The sequence below is a fragment of the Botrytis porri genome (genome assembly GCF_014898465.1).
Source record: "Botrytis porri strain MUCL 3234 chromosome Unknown BPOR_022, whole genome shotgun sequence".
Classification (NCBI taxonomy): domain Eukaryota; kingdom Fungi; phylum Ascomycota; class Leotiomycetes; order Helotiales; family Sclerotiniaceae; genus Botrytis; species Botrytis porri.
In genome coordinates this window covers 15256-29981 of record NW_024066096.1, presented here as the reverse complement: position 1 = coordinate 29981, position 14726 = coordinate 15256, and the positions used below count along the sequence as shown (strand labels likewise).

The window sequence follows — 14726 nt, the reverse complement described above, 5'->3', positions numbered from 1 at the left end:
ACCTAGTAGGTGCTAGCTAAGGTAAGGTTAAGGTAATGAATAACTGGTAGGGTAGCATGTGATGTGGTGATGGCCTGGATGGCATAGGATGGTGCTGATTGTGTGGGGAGGGTAGATAGTTGGTTGGTATGGGGAAATGGATGATCTAGAAGGAAGATAGATGGATGGGCGAATTCGATCTTTGGATACATACCTACCCAGTTACCTACCTACCTAGTATTTGATTCCTTTCAAAACTCAATAGATGAATACGTACATCGTAAAATACCTAGTGAGTAAGTATAGATAGATCGATACCTGCCTTTCTTTCCTATCTTTTGTATTTCCCTCACGAAAGCAACATCCATTTACATATCCAATTCTATAATCCACCACCCACGAAACCTCAAAGTACCACCCCCCTTCAACAAATTAGCTTCCCCCATTCCCCCATTCCCCAATAAAGAAATCAGATCACCACACTACCTCACCAATACCCACACATCGGGATCTTTACACCCTACTAACCCTGCATGTATATCCATATGCATCATAGATATCCCCTGCAGAATTCCCAGGTTCTTAAAAAAGGAAAGACATAATACCTTTCGCGTAAATTTAGATCTGATTTGGATGTGAATGAAACGTTAAACTCCGAGGAGTTCTAGAAGGCGAATTTTTAATACCCGATCCTGGGACTTGACTAGGACTATTCTGTTTGGTTTGGTTTGCTTTGGTTTTGTCTGACGTGAGTATCTACTTATTCTCAACCGCGGCTGTAACGTTAGGGGGAAGATAGATGGAATTTGGGAGTGAGATGGATGGAAAATGGGATGTGGGAAATACGTCGCATGATTGTGAGGTGATAGAGATGGAGGGGTATGCTGAGAAAATACTCGCAAGAAAAAAAGAGGTTTCAAGTATGTTTAACTAATAATACAATGTACAAAATATATATCTAGATAATTTACAAAATTTCAAAGCCGCGAAGCATAAGTCCTCATAGAGTCTATCTATTATTTGTAGAATTTCTGAACCTAAAGTTCAAGTCCATATGTAATACCATCATTAAATCCAACGCCTTTCCATGCCAACCCGTGATATACCATTCCAAAAACCCTTCATTGCATACCAAACATCGCCTTCCGTCCCTCAATTCAACTCACCTCTCAGCCGGCAACCTACTAACCACAATCCTCGTGCTTTTGTAGATTCCCCCTCCATTATTACCCTCCGTCTCTGGCGGCGTCACTCCCCTCAAACTTTCTTCGCTATCATTCCCCCAGTATATCGTATCACCTCCCTCGATCTTATTGACCAAATCTTTCCTATACTTCCCCTCATAGGTATCTTTCCACATTTTCTTCTTCACGCCTCCATTTTCCAACTCATATTCATTATTTTGTTTCACATGATTTTTCCTTAATTCTGGCCCCGAGTGACCATTGTGATTTGAGGCGCCGGCGGATCGACCCATTAATGAAGGAAAGAATCGATCGAAAAGAGGTTTGAAATGTGGGAGAGAGGCACACACTACACCTATGTTGCATTCGATGGAGGACCAGACGGCACCACCTACATTGTCATCTAGATGACTGTTAGACAACAAACCTCCTGAAAGAATTGCTGATATCAATAGGAAAAGTACTCACAAGAAGGATCCTGCGATGCTTGAGCACCTTGCAAATAGTAAAGTCTAATCATGCCCGTGACAACCACGAATCCTCCCACCGCAAAGACAATCATAAGTACATATTTCTGTCTCCTCGGTATCTGAATCGAATACAACATTCTCATTGGCAAAATGTATATAACCAAGTCCTGAAAGATATCCAAGCCGGCATTGGCATAGAACAAAGCATTGATCTGGATACAACTTCCCTTATCCGTAACAGGTTGCTCCCAAGCCTTAGAAATCGGCGTACATTGAAAAATAGTCGCAACAACGCAGGATAAAGATGTAAGGGCCACAAAAGCCATTACACCCCAGATGAGGCTTCGAAGGACTTTGGAAGTGGCTAGACGAAGATATAGAATGAGAATAGCTATTTTTGTGACGGCCACACAGATGAAATAGATGATTTCACCAAAACAATAAAGCTTGGATTTGTGTTAACATGATGGGATATTCATAGCTGAGTTTTCTGAATTCACCTCTAGAGATGCACTGAAATTTGTATTTTCAGGCAAATCATATATGTGTTGACCCAACCCAAATTTTACTTCTGTGAAACTGGTCAGTGACAGCCATGAGTTTGACATTTGCTTTATCCCAAGGGCAATGGCATGACTTCGACAGCAAACAGCAGATCATTGTATATCTTTTCAGAAAGAACTCACGATTTATTGGATCAAGATCAAAAGCTATAGCCAAAACCCAAGCAACAATTATGCACCAGTCATCGGATCCAAGTCCACCTTTAGCAAGCTTCAAGCGGGTCCAGATTCTTGCTGCTACCACTACTGTAGTAATCACCAACATAGCAGAACATACTCCCAGTATCTGATCTACCTTGGAATCATGCGGTAGATTGGGGTCCGTAGCTGACATCGCGAGTCGACTGGGTTAGAAATGTAAATAAAGGAGTCGAGTAATAAACAAACAGTTGGTTGCTATTCCGAGGAGATATATGCAGCTTCTGCGCAGAGAAAAAAAGCGAGCGAACCCAATACTTAACGTCAGGGGCTGCACGGCAATGGCACAGTAGATATGATGAAGAAGGGTCAACAACTATCATTCTCAAAACAAATTATACATGTCGGTAATCCTACCTATGTGAATCCCCAACAGAGTTGTGATCTTGCCCGTTGAGGTGATGAAAAACATATTGAGATTCAAATGCAGGATACTTGTATTACAATAGGATCGTGGCATGCAGTGCTTGACAAATTGGCAATGCCTGTAAAACCATCGGCCAAGAGGCATGTCAAAAATGGCCTGTCAGAATGTCAGCGATAATATGATAAACCCTGTCACCAACATCCTTCCAACGAACTCGGGTATATGCATATAATCGATCACGCCGATTTGAGAATTCCGCACTTTACATCAGCCGTAGTCTTATTTTGGAATACTACCCCTCATAAAGTTCGAATTATTTTTGTATTTCAACAACTCCCAATTCCGATTTTCTACAAATAACTTGCAAACAGACAAACGAACAAAGAGTTTCAGATACTTTTCTTCTGCAAACTTTCCGACAGCATTTTTCACAAAAACCATTCGTTCAAAAAACTTTACAATATGCCTATTGACTTTCAACTCTCTGCATCTGAGGATGGCATCCGAAAACATGCAGCTACATTCGCTGCTGGCCCTCTAAAGGAAATCAAGAAGGTTTACTCCGCGGAGAAAGACGAGCAACAATTTCAATCATTAAAGCCGTTTTATGCTGATGCAACAACTGGGGGCATGATCAAAGGCTTGATAGGACCTCATATTGGAGGAACAGGTGGCAGCTTAACTGAAGCAACTATCTTAGTTGAAGAGATGTATGCTGTTGACCCCTCCGCATCTTTGACAATATTTGCAACTGGATTGGGGTTGACACCATTGAATTTGGCTGGAAAAGAAGAGCATAAAGAACTTCTGGAACCATTTTTGAATAGCAAAGGGGCACCATTAGCAAGTTTGGTTTTCTCCGAACCAGGAGGAGTTGCAAACTTTCTGGAGAAGGGTGCTCCGGGGCTCAACACAACGGCCACACTTAAGGGTGATGAATGGGTACTTAATGGAGAAAAGGCAAGAAAAACTTTAAGAAAGATGATGCCGCATCTAGAACTGAAACTAATTTGGCAAATAGATGTGGGCTACCAATTGTGCAGGCTGGGACTTTGAAGGTGCAGACCTTCAATGTGTAGTCTGCCGTGATCCAAGTGTTACTTCAGATGACCCCGCCGACGCAATCATGATACTGCTCGTAAGCAGAGCCGATATTGAACGTAATGAAAAGGGCGCATTCAAAACACTCAAACATGTACCAACTGCCGGACACCCTGCTTGCTCTGGCCCACATATCAAATATACCAACTTAAGAGTTCCTACCAAGAACGTCCTATGTCCACCAGGTCAAGGTGTTCCTGTGGTATCTGGAGCATTCGATTGTTCTGCTGTTTTGGTCGGGGCGATGAGTGTTAGTGTTATGAGAGCTGCTTTCGAGGCAGCTCTAGCATTTGCCAAAGCCGATAATCGTAGAGGGGCAGCAAATCTGTTATCAAGACAAGCTTTCGCAGATCTCCTAAGCGGCATCAAAATGAAGGCAGAAGCTTCCAGAGCTTTGACATGGAAGGCAGCTCATACTCTTGAGAATGGACCAGGTGATTATAATGCCAGACGTGAATTGGCATTAGCTGCGAAGATTTATTGCTCGGAAGAGAGCGTCAAAGCAGTTACAGAGGCCATCAATGCTGTTGGAATGTGAGTTCTCTATTCCACCATTCTCCACAAAGTATGAAGGTCACTAAATATCCATTATAGAACTGCATATAGTACCGAGCAGCCCTTCGCAGCTCTATTGAACACAGCCATTGTCTTACCAATTTTTGACGGTGGCAATGTAGGTATTCGTCGACGACATATGCAAGAACTGATGGCATCAGACTCGTATGATCCTTGGGCTTCTTCCTTTGGTCCATCCAAAGGCGTGAATTAGTAAACCCGAGTTTGATATACTGGTTACTTCGTGAGGGAAATGCAATTGCATGTAACTTTATACCGAGTTTTGCAATCTATATGCCAATGTAAAAATACCATGATTTAGATAGACGTAGACAAGAAGCAACAAGTGTCTTTTCATTGTCATACAGTACTATGTGATGCCCACAGTGCACAATGGCCAAAATCATACCGTTGAGAGAAAACTGTGCTTGCACGCCTCGGGATATCATTTTTTCTATCCAACCACACTTCCAGTTGGCACTAACCTTAATGCAGTCATCCCCCGAAACGGTTCAATTGCGGAGAAGCTTAAATGCTTACATAAGACGATACAGTAATAAAGGTTAACTTACCATAAAATGATTCCACTACCGACTGCAATACAACCTTTTTCACCTCGATTTGTATAGATTGCGGAATTATCTGCGCTCATCACCGTCGCTGACTTATATTTCAGTCGTGAATGATCTTACCCCTGGGCACTCCTCTTCATAATGCCAGAATACATGCTTATTTCGGGTATGTGAACGATCCAACATCGCTATTCTACAATCCTTGACAAGCACTTGCCACAATAGTGTCAGAATTGTTCCAACTAGGTACTCTGTGTTTTTGGATAGGAGGGAGACTATTCTAGGATACCTAAGAACCTCTTTGTCTCTCATCACATTAATTGCAATATCGGCGATAAATCTCAATCACCAGATCATGCCATGGATGACGACAGATCCTACAATGATAACACAACACCATAGGCTCATGCAGCTCATGCAGCTCATACCCCATTCCTCCCTTACCTTGGCGTCAAAAGCAGCCAGAATCCCTTCAACTCCGTGACGCCGTGACTCTGTTGCTACTCTGCGGTATATGCTTTGTTCGTCAAGGACAAGGATATATGAATCTCACCATCACATCGTGGCAACTAGTTAGGTCCTGACGAATACTACCAAGATACCCGTACGTCCAACGCTATGATCATACCTCAATCCCAGAACTATGGGGTGCTTGCAGCTCTTGGCTGTGAGTGACCATAGAATGAATCCTTACATAAATAAGGTCTAATTAGTGCATCTACGGCCGTCCCGTTGTGGGGCCTGCAGGTTCGATTAAAATATATGTATATGGTAATATACCTTCTCACAAGCAGAACCTCCACATAAGCGTACGGCACAGTATACCTATTTCTACCACTTTAAAATCGAGTTCCTCCATTTCTGTATCCCAAACACAAACAAATATTCTTCAAATCAACAAGAAACACCATCATGTCTTTCCCAGGACCTCTTTTCATTGTCGGTACTGGCCCCATGATCGGGTCTCACATCCCCCGCCTTTTCGCGACCCACACTTTTGCACACATTGCACTCTTTGCACGTTCTGAATCCACCCTCTCTGCATCCCGCGACTTTATTGCCGCCGCAACTCCATCAGCTAAGATCCACACCTACACAGCTGATGTGATCGATACCCCCGGTCTAACATTCGCTCTGCAGACTGCCGTCAAAGAAGTCGGGTCCCCAGAAGTAGTAGTCTACAATGCGGCCCGCGTCAGCTACGGAAATTTCGGCGAGTACAGCGAAGCCGACATTGTTGAGGACTTCAAAATTCCAAACTTGGGATTGTACACAACTGCAAAAGTGTTGCTTCCAGGTTTGCAAGCATTAGCAAAGGAGAAGCCGGAGTCTCATCCTTCGCTTTTTGTCACCAGTTCGCCTATTATTTATCAGCCTTTTGCACCTGTATTCTCGCTCAGTATGGCAAAGGCTGCACAGGCAAATTTGGTTAAACTGTTGATTGAGCAGACGAAGGGTGAGGTGCATGTTGCTCTAGTGACGATTGGAGGTCCAGTCAGCGAACAAGAGCCAGTCAATAACCCAAAGCATATTGCCACTAAGTTTTGGGAGTTATGGGAGCAGAAGAAGGGAAGCAGAGATGTTGAGTTGTTGGTCCAGTAAGGAACAGAACGGCGATTCTGCGTAGATGGACCACTGCAGGGCTTTGACAATGGATTGCTTTGAGCTAGATATGATCAGCTCTATGACACAAATTCATGACAATGTTAGCATCTGAGCCATCCTTTCAATAATATTCTATGTGTCTTCTTTAATCATCCTTACAACTAAACTTAAGGTTAGGTGAAAGTCCACTAAATCTATAGTTTTGTAACGACCGTTTGTTACAATATTGCCTTCATAACTTATATGAATCTTCCACCGTTCTCTTTATATAACATTTCCCTGTCAAAGCTTTTAAATGTACTCGGCATTCCTCTCCACCTTTCAATATTGTCTAGACACCCCGCACATCTTGTAATTCCCCCCCTCAAATAACAGAAGTGCTCCAACGCCAAAAGTTCTGAGAGGTAGGTCCTTTCGTACTAAACACTCTTTACTAAATCTCATTCACCTACCACACGTGATTACGTCAAGTTCTCACCCTAGCCTTGCTACCAAAAGAGAGTTGTCCATCAATTTTATCGCCAATATTTCATACGCTTTTCTTCCCTCTGCTCTCTTGGTAACTGCTTTTACATTCATACAGCGATTACTTATATACTCAGTATTTGAAAAGTAGCAAAAGCACATGGATTTACTGTACCTCTTACTGTTTTCTCATTCCTCATAATTTTCCGTTTTCTATAAACACTCAGATTGGACGGTAACCCTTATGCAGAAACCTGAAAAAAATGTAAATACATTTTCACCCAAGCATCAGAACCACTTAAAATGCATGAATCTTTCGTAGTGACTGCTTTGCAGTGACATGAGGGTCAGCGCCCTCAGCCTGATAATACTACCATGGAAGGCGAAGCCAAGGGCGAGTACGCAGTGCCAACACAACATTTTTCGCAGCGCAATGAAGAATTATATAGTTCGGACTTATCCCCTACCCAGTTTCGAGCTTCATTGGACAGCCTCGATAGCCTTGCTATTTGCTTACAGTAACACTCGGTTAATCAACGCCTTTAGTGTATCGCCGTCATGCAAGCTGCACGCCACGAGACAATCAGAGATGGCTTCAGAGCCAATCGACTAACAAGGAACTTCCCTAAATATTAGCCTGTTACTGTTTCCTTACCCTGGCATGGGTTTTGAGAACGGGCTGATTGGGTGAGTTTTTTTTTCAATTAAATTTTATAGTCGGCGGCCAACGGATGTTGCGCATGTACGCGTCGAGATCGATTTGATGGCATTCAACCCGCACCGATCTTCAGTGGACATTTCGAACATGAAATCTATCCCGTCTTAGAAGTCACGGGACCGGATACCCAATTCGGGTTTTGGAACAGTGCGGCTACATTGTACCCTAATACCGACCGTCCCAACTTTTCGGTTCCAGGATCCTTCATCGCTAATTTTCCAGTCGAAGAATCTGCTGAGAATGGATACTTCACAGGCATGAACATGAATGATGTTGAACTGGATTTCTTCAACGGATTCCCAAGCGTTGATTATACCGATGCCATCGCCCCCAATCAACCGGCCGTTATGCTTAGCCCGGCCATATACCCACCACCCTTCATTAATCTAGACAATAATTCCTATGTACCTGCCCAAGTACCAATTCAACAGCCCGTTCTTCCATCGGGACAACAAGGCCCCCAACGTACTACCTATACGCTCTGTCCACGTACTTTCTCTCGTCGATCTGATCTTCCACGCCACATGGCATCTGTTCACGGAGTAGGACGTCACGCTCATCAGTGTCCCAGACCCGGCTGTGGAAAGATTTACAGTAGAAGTGACAAGGTTTTGGAGCATAGAAGGCAGGACATTAGTTGGTGAAGAATGCTGGATTGTTTGATTTAACATGGGATGTTTTGATTTGTGGTGGGTGGATAGTAGGTACGGAGGAGATGTTCTCTAATTTAGCTGGTGTCGCGCTTTTTTATGAGAATTACTTCCTTGCGTATGTTGTCTCGAGTGTGGGGACTCAGTTCTGTGATGTTTATTTGAGTGCCGCGTCTAAGTAACGATCCCGTGATCGTCTGCCATGCCCTGAGCTGCGTTATAGTATGCAAATTAAAGGATTAATGTGAAGATTAGACTCTGGGTAGGCTTCATGACTTGATGATTCATTATTTTGGTCACTAAACACCATCACCATGTTTCAATGTTGGAAAGTAATTTGTGTATCATTTGATAGTTTGATCATTCCAGCCCACTTTACCAGAATTTCTAACTAAGGAGCATTGTAGAAGTTACCTCTGATGCCATGTTCACTTGAAGAGTAGAACAGGAAGATAACGTCTTAAGCGCGGCAACTTGAGTCTAATATATACAAAACCTGTAGTTCTACTAGACATGAGTTGACAATAACTGGCCGGCGCAATGAGCACCTATTTCAAAGCCGGTAGTTGAGAAGCTTGCAGTCTAATAATCAAAGAATCAAGATGTCCATTTAAAACATCATGGGTCTAAGACGCTCATCCCTTCGCTCATCAAGTATAAAATCAATCCTCTTTTCAACGAACCTAAACTTAGATGCATCGAGATAGAATACCATAAATACGCTTTTCGCTGGTTATTTTTCTCTTCACAATGATGAAAATCATGCAACTCAATTTGCGAGTTTCTTCAAATGTTCGAGAACTTATTAAATATTGTGGTAAATTTGAGAGTGGACTATGTCCAGAATGGATAGAGCTTGATTATCACATGTGCAAAGTTCTTGCCTTATGCATCCGGCACTTGATAGCACTTTCTACATGAGCACTTTGCAACACCGAAACTCTCTATCAATTTAGCTTGTCGGTTTCTTAGGTCACAGGAGCTACAATATCAAACATGATCAATTCTGCAAATCCTCATCGTAAGCTCAGGTTTTGGAACAAGAAATCATTATACATACAAACAATATTTATTTCCTATTCCTATCTTTCGATCCCTTGAAGTGGCATGGTAGAACTTCTGCGGAAGACAATTTTTCCAAGCTGCCAGTCATCCCAACCTCGTTTTCGTGGCAATATACAGTTAGGAAACCATTTTCCATCGAAGACGAAATCTTGACCCCTAAGCTACATATCATTTGCAACTTCGAAACCACGAGAATCGCCCACGACAATACTCTTCCACTCAGCCTCGGCCTCATTCATCGGTATCCATATTCTAGAAATTCAGGTCTGGCACCCAATTTTCCCAATTTTCCTCACTATGGAATGGACAAACCCGCAAAGTACCAATTCCATTGAATCTTCAATTGCATGTGTGTAGCAATAAGTTTCTAACAAATCTTTCTCCGCTTTTCCTCTCCGAGTCACCCATTGATACTCAATCCCACGAAACCTTCCCAGATCACAGCTCTGCACAACAATCGTTCCCACCACCCGAAAATGTTATTCCCACTTTCCCTAAATTCAAGCTTTTGTCTCCCGAGCTACGGATGCTGGTCTTCAAGGAAGCTATTCCTGATCGCAATTCACAAGTGGTAGATTTCTACTTTGCAGTTTGTCCGCACCCTAGCAAGTTTTTGGTTTCAATCAACGATGAGATATCACCTGTGAGCCATTTACTGCCGCTTTTGAATGCCTGCAAACTCTCACGAGAAATGGTCCATAGCCAGTTGAAACACATCAAATTATCGACACCAGATCCGCACGGTACTATGCGAAGGTTTTTTGAGGGAGTACCAATTCGTCATTTCTGGGCGAATGATAGACATCTCGTTCAAACTTACATCGATTCTGTGAGAGACACCCTGATGATCAATATCGCAGATCTTGTGTTGCTGAGTTATTACAGAACAAGCATAGATTTCTCCAACGTTGAGCGCCTTGCAATCACCTCATTTCTGACTGACTTCAATTGGCTTATGCAGAGTACATTGAGAAATCTGAGAGAATTTCTGAACGGTCTTTTCGCAAGGTGTCCTGATGTTAAAGTTCTTTGGATAGTATCAGATGTTCCAGGTGACGGTTTTGCAATTCGCTACCGGTCGGGACAAAGGAGGGGGTATCATTTGATCGACCTTGACATAGAAATGTGGTATGACAACTATTGGGACAATTCTGGCCGCTTGATTGAGAGATCTCGTATGCATCGCATTCAAGATGTGCTTGTCGATGCTGAGATTAAGGAAAGTGACTTTTTCGGTGATCTAAGGTATTTGCAAGAAATAGATTATGAGGGAAACTTCAAACGCTGGAAGGGTGTGAAGCTTACAATTGCGTTCCTTTGCGAGCTTGATACCAATTCTGATTGGGAAACTTTGGGGAAGCAGGCGCCCGAGCCCAGGCTTTACTGTTTCTCTTTCGATGCGTGGATTCCAGATCATGAAGATGGATCGCCATTGAATCAATATAAGGGGCTCGCACAGATCTTCGAAGAAGCTCCGTGGTAGGCTTTAATCGGCTAGTATATGTTACGTACGTCTAGTATGAGATATCTCTCGAGAAAGACCCGGGATCTATGAATTACGAAAGTGATAGAATACCAACGTCATTCAGGGCTGTTGATTCAATTATAAAGGCAAATATGGCTTCTTTGTATAGGTTATGAGTTTAGTATTGATATGTCTTTTTTTTAAGAAAAAAATCCTGTACACACAGGATACGAAAGGGAATCATCAAAGAACCAAAAAGTGCTCTGCTTTTTGTGATGAAAATTCAGAGAAACAGAATGACTAAGTGTCATCCGAAAATTAGAATCTAGTTTGTGAGGACATGCTTGTAGTGAGGGATTTGTGTTAGAGAGCAAAATGTTTTAAGCCCCCCTTTTTTGACGAAAAATCCACGTGATCAGCAAACTCCTTTTTGATGTGCTGGAGCTTATGAATAGATCAGATATTGAGCTTATCTAGAATTCCAATATTTCCGCATTAATTATCACTGCCAAGACTTGCTATTAATAGGTTCATCAATATCCATCCCTTCCATTTACCATACTAAAAGCTCCTCCTCCTTTTCCAAACATAGCTCTCAAGTCCCGCACCAAGAGATCCGGTTTCTCATGAGAGTAGAAATGTCTATCAAATCGGTGAGATTCACAGCCCTTTTTCGGGGGAAATTGAAAACCTTAGCCTCCACTATCATTCTCAACTTCATAAACCACATTTCCAAGCGTCCTTCCCCATAGCTTTGGAACATTTTCCAAATCCTTTGGATTGTATGCCAGACCCAATTTCACATCTGCTGTCCATTGCTGTAATTTTCCAACCGTACATTCCTTATCCTCTGGCGTGTGCATGGGTGGTTTCATAGTAGATTCTCTGAGGAGCTCCTGGTCCTGTGGTGCTAAAGTAGTATATACTCACCCAGGTTAGAATTTCGTCATTTGTCCATGGATACTCATCAGACCAATCGTGTAGTTTCTCGTATATCCAGCCTAGAAGCGCAACTAGTAAATTGACTAGTCCGTATGCTAGGGTTTGGGGCTTGGTGGATTGGAGTACACTGTAGCCTGTTTATATCAGCTCTGAATTCACGAATGTATATGATATTATTAAGAAATAGGAAGCTGCACCTTTACTCTCAGCCTGAAACTATTTCCTCCTCTCAATAGTTCTCTTTTTCAGCTCGCTATAGGGCATAAAGATATCTCCAATCGTCTCAATCGGATTACTGAATAGCGTGGAGGCTGCGCATATACCATGTCAAGATGACTTGCTTTGCAGTGTTCCGGATACAATTTTCCTATCGCTCTCGTGATCCAGAACCCCAGTCACCCGCTTGAGTGACACATTCATCATACCCAAGTTTTGTCATGAACTTATTGAGAGTTTCCGCATATTGAGCCATCGGAAATCCTCTCTTTTTGACACCGGAGCTGAACCCGAAATTTGGGAGAGAGGGGGCAATGATGTGGAAACTGGGGTGTGGAGATGGGGTTCTGCAAGTGGGGGAGAATCTTGAGGACCTCAAGATAGGAACCCGGCCCTGATGGTTGTTTCTAAGTATGATTTTAGAATGAGGAGTTGGAGACTCATCTCACATCCGTGAACAAATAATAATGGAATGGCATTTTTGACAGGACTTTCCTGGTGGAGGAAATGGATGTCCAGTTCTCCGAAATCTGATACATCGATTTTGGTTGTATATTGCGGGTACTGATTCAGTGAGTTTTCTTCACTCCTCTAATCCCAGGTCATCCATTTATCAGTTAATCTTTGGATTTCGGATAACGGAGGTCCTTGATCCCATCGTGACGTCGACTCGGAAGGCAGCTCGCCAGGAAAAGTAGCTATTGAAAGTTTTGTTGAAGAGTGTCAATTTTGTCCTGAGGGACTGAGATCTTGAATTAATGAATATCAGTCGTTTTCTTAATCTAGTAGATCGACTTTTAGTTTGAGAATTGTAACGCAATATTCAAGCTTTATAAACGTAACGGAGTCACTTGTTGTTATAATACCTTCTCCACCACATACATAAGCATCGCCACATTTGTCTGTCTCGCGCCTTTTATGACGTCAAAATGGGATTTTTGATCAATTGACAGATTGATGCCCTGCCGAATGTTTGAGAGTAGACCACTTGTTATTACATGCATTTATGTTGTAGACTTCGTGGAGAAATGCAAATGGTTGAAACACACAAGTCTAAAGTGTATAGAATTTGATATTACTAACCCAAATATTCCTGCTAATTGCTGAAATTGTATAAGCCTGAATACACAAAGTTATTATCACAGTCCTAGTTCTTGTGCTGTGGTATCGACGCTGTGTGCTCCCCCCCCGGTTTCCTCTCTAATTATTCCTTCGCTGCCTCATTTGTTTCAAAATCTTGCATTTTCGAAGCGGTTTGCCCCCCAAAATCATTCAACATCTTAAATACACCAGGAGTGGTCTTGAAACGGACTTGATATGCAGCTCGAACCACCTTTCTTATTTTCCACATGAAATCATCTTGATTAGATAAAACGGTCTTCACGAATTGTATTGCCAGTTTTTGCGTTGCTTTCAGAGCCTTTGAGTCGATGTGGAAGTCGCCCATTATCATCAAATACACAAATTTGAAGGCAGCAGTGCCAGCTCTTGACCTGTGGAGCATCCTGTCATCTTGGGAAGTCTTTGATCTCCTATACAATACAATTGACTTCTAGAGTTCCTGTAGAGACGCAGGTTTTGAAGACAAATTCTCGGCTGATATAACTTCAAGCGCTTGGCAGAGTTTATAGTAATGTGAAAGCTCGGGAGGGAGCATATTGAAACAGCAATGATATCCATTTATGATTCCCTGGGCAGCTATGAATAGATAGGGCACAGAATGATCTGATTCGTATTTGCTCTCATAGCCAGGCTGAGTATAACTTGCATTATCTCTTGGCTCCAAATCGATATATGCTCCCAACCAAAGTACCTTGGATAAGTCGATCACATAGTGGTGACGCCCAAATGAGAAAACATATTCCCCGGGGGGTCCCGGCGTGTTGGTCGGGGCGACTGTTGGTTTCGGTAGACGTGTAATCTATATCCAATTGTTTTAAACTCTATACCAACAGTGACTAATGGAGCTCCTCACCTCATTTATAGCCATATTGATTTAAGAAATGCTATATACTGTATCGATATGTGTTGTTTATTTGATAAGTTTGCGGAAGACCTTTCGACACCGGAGCACATGCCTTTATTTGAGGGTATCTGAAGTATTAGGGTGGCTCCTTCCAGTACCAGGTCTGCATAGACAGAAGAGATCGGGAATGTGTGACTGAGCTCTGCATCAAGAAAAGGTATCCTGTTGTACCGAAGTTGTTTGTTGAAATCAATGTCGCCAGGCATCTCGCTCATTCACAGCTAGAGCACACATCGGAGTTTAGTGTAAGAAAGGTCCTTGATAATGATCTTATAACCTGCTGCAGAAACAGAAAATAAAACTGTAAGTATCATCTGTTCCTGAGTTTCTCATCAATTGATTCATCACATTTTCTTGAGAGTCATTGAGAAGTACAAAGCATGAAAGATTAATTATGATAGGAATGAGAGCGATCAATAGATGATTGGTCTTGCCTGAACATTGAGAGTTCAGGTATCCTTTATTCTCGCTCAGGGAGGAAGAATTGCCAGGCTCACTAAAGCGCGATTCAATGGAATCAGGCATTGCTGGCTACTGCTAGATGTAGATGTATACAGAGTCTGCCATTTCCTCTCTCAATCGAAC

The 14726-nt window shown here is 42.5% G+C and overlaps 8 protein-coding genes across 8 annotated transcripts; 4 read left to right on the top strand and 4 right to left on the bottom strand.

The window, feature by feature from the left end:
* Positions 1–959: 959 nt before the first annotated feature.
* On the bottom strand, positions 960–2581 carry EAF01_011484 (uncharacterized protein). Its single transcript, XM_038919742.1, has 4 exons — positions 2320–2581; positions 2134–2204; positions 1632–2079; positions 960–1566 (listed from the first exon to the last, which is right to left on the bottom strand). The coding sequence occupies exons 1-4, from the start codon at positions 2528–2530 to the stop codon at positions 1142–1144; spliced, it is 1155 nt and encodes a 384-aa protein (XP_038764675.1). The 5' UTR covers positions 2531–2581; the 3' UTR covers positions 960–1141.
* Positions 2582–3223: 642 nt separating this feature from the next.
* On the top strand, positions 3224–4631 carry EAF01_011483 (uncharacterized protein; the record flags this gene model as incomplete). The annotated part of the gene is made up of 3 exons (XM_038919741.1): positions 3224–3721; positions 3783–4396; positions 4457–4631. 3 exons carry the CDS (start codon positions 3224–3226, stop codon positions 4629–4631), a joined length of 1287 nt encoding a protein of 428 aa, XP_038764674.1.
* A 1270-nt stretch (positions 4632–5901) lies between these two features.
* Positions 5902–6591, top strand: EAF01_011482 (uncharacterized protein; the record flags this gene model as incomplete). The annotated part of the gene is made up of 1 exon (XM_038919740.1): positions 5902–6591. The coding sequence occupies one exon, from the start codon at positions 5902–5904 to the stop codon at positions 6589–6591; it is 690 nt and encodes a 229-aa protein (XP_038764673.1).
* A 1199-nt stretch (positions 6592–7790) lies between these two features.
* Positions 7791–8421, top strand: EAF01_011481 (uncharacterized protein; the record flags this gene model as incomplete). The annotated part of the gene is made up of 2 exons (XM_038919739.1): positions 7791–7801; positions 7851–8421. The coding sequence occupies 2 exons, from the start codon at positions 7791–7793 to the stop codon at positions 8419–8421; spliced, it is 582 nt and encodes a 193-aa protein (XP_038764672.1).
* Positions 8422–9789: 1368 nt separating this feature from the next.
* On the top strand, positions 9790–10975 carry EAF01_011480 (uncharacterized protein; the record flags this gene model as incomplete). The annotated part of the gene is made up of 2 exons (XM_038919738.1): positions 9790–9841; positions 9930–10975. 2 exons carry the CDS (start codon positions 9790–9792, stop codon positions 10973–10975), a joined length of 1098 nt encoding a protein of 365 aa, XP_038764671.1.
* A 515-nt stretch (positions 10976–11490) lies between these two features.
* Positions 11491–12163, bottom strand: EAF01_011479 (uncharacterized protein; the record flags this gene model as incomplete). Its single annotated transcript, XM_038919737.1, has 4 exons — positions 11491–11625; positions 11683–11859; positions 11888–12026; positions 12117–12163. The coding sequence occupies 4 exons, from the start codon at positions 12161–12163 to the stop codon at positions 11491–11493; spliced, it is 498 nt and encodes a 165-aa protein (XP_038764670.1).
* A 1156-nt stretch (positions 12164–13319) lies between these two features.
* EAF01_011478 (uncharacterized protein) lies at positions 13320–13619 on the bottom strand (the record flags this gene model as incomplete). The annotated part of the gene is made up of 1 exon (XM_038919736.1): positions 13320–13619. The coding sequence occupies one exon, from the start codon at positions 13617–13619 to the stop codon at positions 13320–13322; it is 300 nt and encodes a 99-aa protein (XP_038764669.1).
* Positions 13620–13667: 48 nt separating this feature from the next.
* EAF01_011477 (uncharacterized protein) lies at positions 13668–14105 on the bottom strand (the record flags this gene model as incomplete). Its single annotated transcript, XM_038919735.1, has 2 exons — positions 13668–14036; positions 14091–14105. The coding sequence occupies 2 exons, from the start codon at positions 14103–14105 to the stop codon at positions 13668–13670; spliced, it is 384 nt and encodes a 127-aa protein (XP_038764668.1).
* Between the last annotated feature and the right edge of the window lie 621 nt (positions 14106–14726).